At 46.7% G+C, this 10,653-nt stretch overlaps 1 protein-coding gene across 1 annotated transcript in view; it reads right to left on the minus strand.

Annotated features, from left to right (window-relative positions):
• The window catches only part of LOC136386978 (granulocyte-macrophage colony-stimulating factor receptor subunit alpha-like), a gene marked incomplete at its 3' end in the record, with an annotated part of 96,616 nt that overhangs the window by 58,541 nt on the left and 27,422 nt on the right, over nt 1-10,653 (minus strand). Inside the window, exons 8-9 of the mRNA XM_066358073.1 lie at nt 1,942-2,070; nt 1,147-1,274 (exon numbers count right to left, since the gene is read on the minus strand). Coding sequence (XP_066214170.1) covers nt 1,147-1,274; nt 1,942-2,070 — 257 coding nt within the window. The remainder of the gene's footprint in view (nt 1-1,146; nt 1,275-1,941; nt 2,071-10,653) is intronic.

A 10,653-nucleotide genomic window follows, 5' to 3' on the forward strand; every position in this document is an offset into this window, starting at 1 on the left:
CCTCCTCCATGGCACACTGACCTCCCCTAGACACAGCTGCCATTCCAGCTTGAATGTAGCCTCGGGGGTCAGTGAGAGGAAGGGGAGCTGATCCCAGAGCTGTTGCTACTTACTCGGTTGTGTTGAGGCATGCACTCCCCAATTTCCTGTCCAATTCACCGAAAGTCGAGTCCTGTGGTGAGGCCGCCATACGTGGAGGTGTCAGAGACCACTTGTACTGCACCATTTTCCCAGCGTAGGTCTATAAGCTTGAGGGGGATGGAGTGGGATGTACTTATGAGCTTTATTTCCTTTTCTCTGCAGGTGTTTTTGGGAACACGGGGTGGGGGAGGGGTTACGTCATAGATTTCATGCACATGGCCCTTTCTGACTTCTTGTAAGATATGGCATGAGAAAGGTGGGTGATCTCACCCTTCCGTAGGGAGGTCGGTCAGGAACTGAAAGGGAGCTCGCTGGCACTCATTGCAGGGTTGTGGAAGATTTTGTTTCTGTGCAGTGTGAAAAGGCACAAGCCTTGTATTTCTGGATGAAGCCCGTCCAGAAGTGTTCCATGGCCTGCGTTAGATTTAGTGGCCAGTGAGTGACCTTGTCATCTCCCTTGAGAAGTTTGGATATTCATTTGGTGTCAGGAAATGTTAACATTTAGCTTACTTGTCTGTTTAGGTCTGCTCTGGGTGTGTGTTGTGTCGGAGTCCGGTGGAGTTCATGCGGGAGATGCTTAGTATTGTGGATGTAAGGAATTCTGAGACAGTGTTCATTCCACGTAGGAGTGAACACTGAGGGATGGGCTTGGGACGTGGGGAGGCATAGTGACCAGGCAGGTCCACTGCGCCTCCGAAGAGAAAAGGAGCCCTGCGATGGGCGGTGGGCATTGTTAATGGGGAGGAGTGAGGTCTCGCGCAGTTTTGTCTGGACAGGGTCAGGAGGTAGGGCTGCATTGGCCTTGCAAGGCACCTGGTTTCCAGAATCTACGGAAGGTGGTTATTGGCTTGTGTGCTGAGTTTGGTTACTGTTGGAGGGAGGAAGAGAAAGGAACCCATGGGTCAGCTGAGGTCTCTTGAACAGGGTGCTGGGGTGCATCAGCATCAAAGAAGGGAGAGGGTTACAGTCATCTTGAAGTGAAGGGGGCATTGGGTCCACACTTACCCGTTGTTTACTTGTCGAGCTCCGGAGTGTATTTTTGTGGGCCTACAGGCTGACTGTGAGGAGGTCTCCGTGGAGGTGATGTAGTTCCAGATGGATCGCTTCTGTCTTGGAGCTTTATTTTCTTTGTGCTAGGAGGAGAGAGAGTGGAGTGAAGGGAGGTGAGGGGGATGTTACGTCCACAATCAGGTGAAGGACGGGGAATAGTGATTGGAGACAGAGGTGAGGGTTTCTTTTTATAGATTTATTTTTCTGTGTGTGTAGTGGCTGCTTGGTATGGTAGAAAGAAGAGTTTAGAGAACAGCTATCTTATGCCTTTTTTTGAGAGAACAGTCATTTCATGTCTCCTGGTCATTGCGATGGAAGAAATTGAATGTCTTGCCTCAGTGAAATTGGATGTAGAAATAGGGGATGCTTCTGTGGGAAAGACAGGTTATTAAAACAAATGCCACGGATTCAGACTGGAAGGTTGTGAGGGGAGAGAGGCGTTACATTTTTACTTTTTGTCCTTTTACAGTTTTGTGCTTTGAGGTTTTCTGTCTGCCACACCCTGCGTGCAAGGGCGCACAGTGTGCGCATGAAGGCATAGATTTGTCATGTCGTAGGTGGTGCCCCTTAGTGTTCTTAGAATGGTTTTTAGTCTAAGTTTAGGTAAATAGGTCTGTGGGAACCAGTATGAAAGTGTATTGCACTGTGAAAACAGTTTACATGTCAATGGGGACTCTTACCTTCCATTATGGAGCCAAGGAGTCTTCAGGGAGGTCGTTCAGTATTGTTTCGGGGGAATGGGCCCTTTACGGGACTCTTCATTCCCCTACGAGGGATGGGTTCTCCGTGGTCGGAGTGGGTTCTTTCGCATTTCCCGCCAGCGCTGTAGACCCCTCGTGGAAACTTCGCGGTGGAGTCCGGGAATTGTCCAGTGCATTGCTGTGGGGGAGAGAAGCGAGGAAGGGTTTGGGCTGTGGGGGTGAGGTCCCCGGGGAAGTCTGTGGGGTCTGATGTGGTCGAGTGGGGGAGTCGCAGGGAAGGGAGCTCGGATATGGGGTCAGGGGGGTGCCCTGGGTGCAGGGGCTCTGGGAAGAGAGAGGGTGCGGTGGGGAGGGAGAGGACGGAGGAAAGGAGAGGCACCCGCGCAGTCCCTCAGTGTTTCCGTGAGGGGCGTTGCGGTGTGTTGCTGTGAGGAGGATTATTAAGCGGCTGGGTTACGGGGGAGGGTCCTGGGGTGGAGTCTCATAGAATATTGAAATGAGGTAGCCCCGGGGAAGGCTGTTGTGAGCTGGTTGTTTGGAGGTCTGAGGAAATGGTCTCTTTGATGCTGTGTGCAGGGATACAGCATTGTGCATTTGTGTGTGTTCACATTGGGTTCTTTATTGTTTATGTTTATTCAAAGGTTTCCAGTTTCTTCAGTATGCATGTGAAGAGAGGATCTTCAGTTTTCGGACCCGTGGCCATGTCCCCATAGTGAGTTTCAGTACATTTGCAGCTGTACTTCCTGTGCAGAGGTGCCTCCCTGTCTGATGGTGTGATGAGGACATGATTCCTGGGTCACTGGTGATTGCATTGAGTCTTCCTGTATAAGTCATAGAGGAGGGAGACCTTGGGAAGGCTGTACTCCTGTTCTAGGAGGGATTTTGCGAGTCAAGGTGAGGGAAGGCCATGTGAGATTTCTCTCCCAAAAGGGAGAGATTGTCTTTCCGGCAGGTTATTTCATGTTCTGCGCATGGTGGAGGCATCAAGGAGGAGATCCTAAGACGGTGGGAAAGAGCAGGTGTTGAAGTGGAGAAAAAAGTAGTGAGGATTGCTGGAGTTGATAGCTCAAGAGCTGGGGACTAACAGGTGGATTTTGGAAGATTTGTACTATTGCATTCTCATCAGTGGTGATGGCTATGTGTTAGGGGTAGGACAGGTCAATCTATTTAGAAAATTGAATGTCTGGGGCCTCCTCCCGTACCTTCGGGGTCTACTAATGTATTTTGAAGCTTGGTATCTCATGAGTGACAGAGTTTGCTAGTGAAAGCATTTTCGTGTCCATAGAGGGTATTGCTGGTACCTGCCTGTGATATTTCATTTCTTTCAGGATGGTTTCCTTTACATGACAGTGGGTGGCATGAATTCAGTGTACGCTTTCTCAAGGTTTCTGGTCAGGTGGGAAAAAGTAGTAACAGTTTTAACTGCGGTATCTTTGTTGCTTGGGTGTGTTTTATGGGGGTTTGTTGTGAGGCAAGCTGTATGGGAGTAGAGTACAGTATATTTTTTTGTTCTCTTCTTAGGAGCCTTCTATTTCTTCCTGTCACTGTGTCCAGGCCTGGTGCATGCCTCCCCAATACGGTCTGGATTATACTGTTTTGGTGCTACAATGCATGTGGACTATGGTGCTGCAGGACTTACAGTGCTTTGAATATTCATGTTAGAGGTCCGCAGGTGCTGTGAGAGGCCATTGTGTGTACAGAGGGAAAACGCCCTCACTCCAGGCTCCCACTCCTTTGATATATTAGTATGGATCCTGTGGTCTCCAGTTACTATTATTCCCATTGAGTATCTGCTGTGGGTTTTTTCTAAGTTCAGGAGACTGGATTGTCTTGCCCAGGAGCCTGTGGGTGTTTACCTGTGTGAACCACCTGGTGGTGGTGCTGAGAGGAGGGAGTGTCTGTAGAGATGTGTGTGCCTCAAGGAGGCTTAAGGACTTCAGTGCTGTCCAGTATGTGTTGTTTTTTTAAGTTTGTTATGGGGAAAATGTGGGTGGAAGACTTCAGTATTAAAAATAGGAATTTATCAAAGTTTTCTGGTGCTGTGTAGTTCCATATGCTTTTTAATGGAATGGGTATTGGATTACTTAGAGGGACCAGGTTGAGCTATTTGAGGTGTGTGTTCACTGAGCTAATGCCATGATTCTCGTATGGTGAATATGACGGGACTTTGAGGAAGACAGGTCTGGATAGAATGGCATGTTTGCTAGGTTGGATCTCTTGCCTGTAGATTTCATGGAGCTCTTTGTATTCCACGTTGCTGATCTAGGGAGGGATGGAGAAGTTTTAGGTTCTGTAAGGAGGATAGAGGGTTAGTCATATAGTCTGCTACGTGAAGGAATGTAAAATATCAGGTACACAGGAAAGTTCTGTGTGTTTCTGGAAGAAAACATAATAAACATTTTTCTTACTGTGAATACACTTGAGTACATACTGTAATTGCCATTATTATTAATGATTTGTTGCCAGCATCAGCGCAATGTGTATATCCCCTTTTTGTATTTTTTTTTTAACAGATTCACAGACAGAGTCAGAGGGAGTGATAGACAGCACCAGACAGACAGGAATGGAGAGATGAGAGGCATCAACCATTACTTTTTCGTTGTGCATTGCGACACCTTAGTTGTTCATTGATTGCTTTCTCATATGTGCCTTCACCGTGGGCCTTCAGCAGACTGAATAACCCCTTGTTGGAGCCAGCAACCTTGGATCCAAGCTGGCGAGCTTGTTTTTGCTTAAGCCAGATGAGCCCGCGCTCAAACTGGCAACGTCGGGTTTTCAGACCTGGGTCTTCCGCATTCAAGTCCGATGCTCCATGCACTGTGGCACTGCCTGGTCAGGCTGGAAAAATGTTTCATCTGTTGATGCAAAAACTTGAGGCAGTGCTTGTTTAACATCATCTTCATTTTTGGAATTTTTGTATTTTAAAACTTTCTGTTAGGGGAAATATGAGTAACAGTTGGAGGGTGCTAAGTCTGGGGAATGTGGTGGATTCGACAGACATGCTTCTCTAGTGAGCACAGGGCAGATTTCTACTGTGGAGGCCACAGTGCTCGTGGTGAAGGTATGTGTGATTCCAGAGTGAGGTGACTTTCTCTTTGGTGTTGGACTGTCAGTCTGTACCTGTCAGCATTTGTGAGGAAGGGCTCAGGAAGCTTTACTAGCTCTTCCAGTTTTTAGCAGGAAACAGAAGCCTGGGCATTGTATTGTGAGGTATGTTTCCATGGTGTTTTGATATTTGGTCTAGTTCCTATCTTCTGCATTGAAATTGGAAAGGAGAATATATTTGTACAGCTGGGTGAAAGCATGTGCATTTTCTTGAGTGTGTGAGATTTGTGATTGGTGAAGTGTCCTACGGAAACAGGAAGAAGTCTGGTGACTTGAGATAGACAGTAAGTGTTGTGACTTCTTTCATGCCTAGTTTAAAATGCAGTGTCCTGTTTGGAATCCAAAGAGAGAGTTAGGAATCATTTCTGTGTTGTTTTATAAGTCCTGGCAAGATTTGTCAGAGAGGATGCAGTCCAATGTGGTGGTGATCGTACACAGTGGGCCACATGGCTACGGTTCTAAGTTTGGAGGAGGAATGCTTTAGTGAATGAGGTGTGCAATGGAAACGGTGTCACGGAAAGGTGCATGGTGGGAATGGTGTCAACGAGTCCTTTGAGAGATTTTAAAAAAGGTAATGATTTTCTTATTTCTCAGGTTTATAACTGTGGCACATACTGTTTAAAGAGACCATGCTTATTTGAGATCCTCCAGTTATTCGACTGTGACATTAGCCCAGAAAAGGAGTCCTCATCGTTCTCTGGGTAGTCCAGATCTTGATTTCGAGGTCTCAGACTGCGAGGTGTGTGCTGTAGGGGGAGGCATTGTTTCCACCCAGAGAGTGTGATGATGCCTCCTTTGTATTCTAATAGACTCCTTTCCAGCTGTTCTTCAATCAGAGGAGGCTGTAATTTAGGGATCATTGTTTTCTTTGTATTCAATGATCATCGTCCATTATCTCCATCTCCTCCCTTAATGTTAGCCTTAAGATAACCCCAATAGGTCACGGAAGAGTGTTGATTATTTCTTGGGGGACAGTTAGGATTGATAGAGGAATATAGATTTTGATGTATCCATAAGTCCTAACAAAGACTGTGATGTGGTTATGTCGTAGTGTGGTGTCACCGAGTTTCTGTGCAGTTATTAGAAATGTTGGTGTCATGCGTGTGTGAGCCATACAGAGAGGTGCGTGGCAGAGCTCTCCTGTCTCAGGAGGTTGTCCTTGTGTTTGCGGGGCATTTATGATTTCTCATTTCAAAGAGTAGAAGGAAGGGATCAATAAAGAAGTGTCATTTTAATGTCCTTCTGAGTTGTTTAAGCTACTCGTGCGGTCAGCACTTGTTTTTCCCCCCTGCCTACCATTGGTGACTTTGGCCATCTTTGGCAACATTGTTTGTCGTACACGGTTGGCAGTAGAATGTGTTAGTTTTGTTTGAGTGAATTCATCGATCACGCCACTGAGTATTTTATGAGTGGTCAGTGAGAAGGAGATTTTTTCCTAGGAGTGCTGGTTCTGTATAAACGCTCCTTAGAAAAGGAGAGTCTGGAAGTAGAAAATGGTGAGGTCGCTTAGCTTTTTAGTGTGCACTGTGGAGAGAGGTGCTGTGGCTGTTATGCAGATATCTGTCTGCCTTCCTTCCCGAAGGAGTTTTAGCAAGCAGGGAGGCCGAACAGATTTCCCCGTGGGAAAGGTTCGCTGGTTCGTGATGTTTACATTTTTACGGAAGTTCCATAAAGCCGGTGAGCCTGTGAGCTGGCTCTTTTAGGCTGAACAGCATTGACGTCTTTGTCGCCCTCCTGTGGAAAAGTTGGGAAGAGCAGCATTCGATGGGGTTTGTAGACTTTTTCTCTGGAAGGAATTCTGGAAATTTCAAAGGAAGCTTTTGTCAGTGGCGAGAGAGGATGGCTTCCAGCCTTGAGGAGCATTTCTGTGTGTACATGTGTCTTTCTTATGGAATTTCAGAGTTTGTTTGGTGAACTGCCTTGTGATAGATTCCTCACTGCTGCTTTGAATCCTGTGGATTCCTGTGCTGTGCTCCGTTTTGGTTGTTACTGGATCAGCCATGAACATGAGTTCAGAGGGGAGGCTGTTGCTCCCATAGTGAAGAAAGGCAGGAGACTTTTTTTTGAAGAAAAGACACATAGGCAGAGAGAGGGATAGATAGGGATAGACACAGAGGAAGGGATAGAGATGAGAAACATGAATTCTTTGTTGTGTCTCCTTAGGTGTTCATTGCTTTCCCAAGTATGCCTTGACTGCGGTGGTATAGGAGACTGAGTGATACCGTACACAAGCCAGGACCTTGGGGTCAAGCTCTTCTGTATTTCTTAAGCCAGATTAACCCGTGCTCAATCTGGCAACCTGGTGTTTTGACCGTCGGTCCTCCTCATCGCAGTCTGATGCTCTATCCACTGCGCCACACAATAGTCAGGCCTTTTTTATCAAAGAATTGTTACTTTGCCTGTGTGTTACTCTGTCCATTACGTACGTTGCTCCTGATGGTTGCTGGCATTGAATAGGAGATGAGGAATGATATGTATTTATGTCATCATGAGTACGTAATTACATTTGCTGCTATCAGGTGTTGTGCGAGAGTTCAGTAATTTCTTGAAAATACAACTGGCTGGTGATAGTGCTTTCTGTTCTTTCCAGGGATGCTTCCTGTTTGGAGCTTCCTTAGGTTGATTTGTGAGCTTATGGGAGGTTTGGATATTTCATATATTTTCTTCCTCTTTGGCTGTGTATGCCTTGATTGGTTGTATGGATAACATTTTTCCGTTGCCTGAAACTGTTTCCAGGTAAGGGTTTCTGTTATACTCTACTATGGATTCACGTGGGTGCATATTTATATGCGTGATTGCTATGGTTTCCCGGTGGGTTGATCATTCGGCATGCTATGGTAGGATTTCTTCTTATCTGCGGAGCTATGATGAACTATCTGTGCATGACAGTTTTCCTCATTCTTCTAATGCCATCCTTTCGTCCTTCCCAGGGATGTCTGAATTGTATGGCTTTTCAGTGGAAAGTATTTCTGCTTAGCTTTAATGGGTGTTATCTACTGGTCTGTATGTGTTGAAGAAATTTTAAATAAGTGTTTTGGTTAGCATTGGGAAAATGAGCTCTTCCAGCTGTTACAGATGTTGGCGATTTTTGGATTCACAGAGCCTTGAATGAATGCAGAGTTTTGAAAAATAGTGGGGCTTTTTGTGCTTTCCTGTAGGAATACGGTGTAGTGAAATGTTTTTATTGCTGGGAGTTCAGGGCATGATGTATCTGTCGTTCTTTATCCGGTTCCCATAGCTTACTTGTCTTGAGGTCCATTTCTGTTTCCACTGTTACTGCAAAATAAAAATATAGTTCGGATCAATATCTTAAAAATAACTGTGGATAGTAATTGAAGTACAGAAGGCCGGGGAAATAAGGTAGATGCAAGATGCTGTAACTGTGATGTTTTAGCCCCAGACAGCTCATGCTGGGTAGTTCTGTCTGAGGGAAGAGCTTTCTCTTAGGAAGAGGAATGGCTTTTAATGAAGACTGTCTGTTGTGCTTCCCATCTGCTATCATGCCTTTCAAGAGTCACTTGTGGAGTGTGAGAAGTAAGACATAGGAGCCCTCATTGTCATTGTTATGTAAATCATTTACAGCTAACTATCTCCTTTTCTGCCTCGGTAAAGAAGTTTCAGCGAAGATAAAATCCGTGCTTCCAGGTCCTCTCACGTTGTGAGATGTTGGACTCAAGGGCTCTGGGTCCGGGGCCTGGTGTCCGGCCTCGGGAATCTCAAATCCGGCTCTGGCCGTAGTTTGAGGCAGGGTCCCTGGGCTGCCGTGTGCTCTATCGAATGCGTCCAGGATCCTGCCTCAGACAGCAGTCCGTGCCTCGGGTGTGGCGTCTGCCTTCCGGCACCAGGCCTCTGTTCTCTGATACACTTTTCGATTTCTGTTAGGGGGGTGGATAGCGTCGAGAACTGATTTCTAGGGTGGTGATTCAAGGGTGGGTGTAGGGCATGTGGCTTCTGGTTAACGGGTATGGTGTTACGTGGTACTGGAGAGTTTTTAGGCTTGGAGGTAGGTGGGAGACTTTGTCTTGGAGGGTGAGGGGTGAGGATGAGTGGGCGGGACTGAGGTTGGGAAGGCGAGGCAGGGTGTTCCACCCTTCCCACCCCCCTCTGGAGATTGCTCAGAATGACAACATATCCAGATAGCTGCCTTTGGAATAGACAAAGGATAGAGTTAGGAAAGACTGGGACTAGACATTGATCCAATCACCGAGCCACAAGGGGAAGAGTGTACTCTGTTTGGGCTGTTGCATTTTCATAACAAGAGACCCTCCTTGGAAAGGCAGGCATTCCTTGCTGGGGCATCCCAGGAGGTTTGATGCATGTCTGGCTACTAAGAGATCAGGCGGATGGAGCTGCGGAGTCTTCCGCTGTCGTCAAAGCAAGATTGCGGAGTCCCGTTCCCTTTCCATGGTGAGTGTCTTTGTCTTGGGATTGTCGGTAAAGTAAGACTGCTGTACGTGGGTGGGTCAGACTTGTGCCGGTAAAATGATGTGATTTCCTGGACAGTGTATCAAGGTTGGAAAGAAGTGGGGTGTTATGCAGCTAATGCTTACCGTTGGAACTGTACCGGCATGTTTCCCTCTTGACCCTGTGTTTGGAACGGACAGAGCGTTCCTGGGCCTTCGGAAGGCCGTGTCTTCGGGGAATGTTAGCTGCTATTGCAAGTGTTTTCATTGAGAGGGGTACGATTTCCCGGACGTGTGGGGGTCATGCAGTTCCATCTTCATTCCTTTTGTGTTGTCTGTGCGTGGGCTCGGCTCGCCGTCAGTGGTGTTATTTCGATGTGCGTTCTGTAAATGCTCATTGTGGAAAATTCCCACGTTACTGTATTCACGATGCCCATATTCTGTGTACTGCGAACTAAGATGATGTTCAGGATTGTTATCATTTGAGGTGCATGTTGGCCGTTTTATTTACCGGGTAAATGTCCTTTAGAATCACTTCGAATTGCGGCTCCGCGCTGCCCTCCGGTGGACATGTGTGGGAATCGCATGGAGGCTTGCGTCGTGAGAGGGATGCATTGCCTTTCGTGTATTTAGTCACTTGTATTGGGTTTCACTGTCGTCTTAAATTTTTTTTGCATCGATGATGATGGCTGTGTAGTGGCTGTATGTACGATGCTCCAGAGTGGAAGTCAGAAGACAGAAGTGTCCTGCGTGAGTTGAGAATGCAGAAAGTAGGGATACTGGAGGAAAATAGCTGTGACATACCGGATCCCAAGAGGTAAGATGTCGCTGTTCCGGGAGGGGTTTGGTTTTTCACTGTCGAATGTTCACTGTCCTGACTGTTAATATGTGCAGAGCTGATTAAGTTCTGTGGGCATTGAACAGGGAGCAGGACGTTGTGAGTTTGCTTCTTAATGTTATTCTGTACGTTACTTAGGGTGCCTTCTTCTAGAGGTTCAGTGATGGGTCCTTTCTGTTGCTCTTCTCTATTAGCCTTTCTTTCAGTGCTGAGATGCTTTTCTGCATGGTTTCCTTAGAGGAGCATTTGGGGAGCTCATTTTATCCAGGCCTCTTTTTTCCATGTGCTTTCCTGAATCCTCGATTCACTACGGTGGTGAGAAACAGTGAAACCGATTTTCCTGAATGGTTGTGGATACTTGATTCGAAGTTACATTTGGCTTTATGGCTACTCTGCTCTGGATTTGGATCGCTGC

This window comes from Saccopteryx leptura, unplaced genomic scaffold (assembly GCF_036850995.1).
Source record: "Saccopteryx leptura isolate mSacLep1 unplaced genomic scaffold, mSacLep1_pri_phased_curated manual_scaffold_31, whole genome shotgun sequence".
Lineage (NCBI taxonomy): Eukaryota > Metazoa > Chordata > Mammalia > Chiroptera > Emballonuridae > Saccopteryx > Saccopteryx leptura.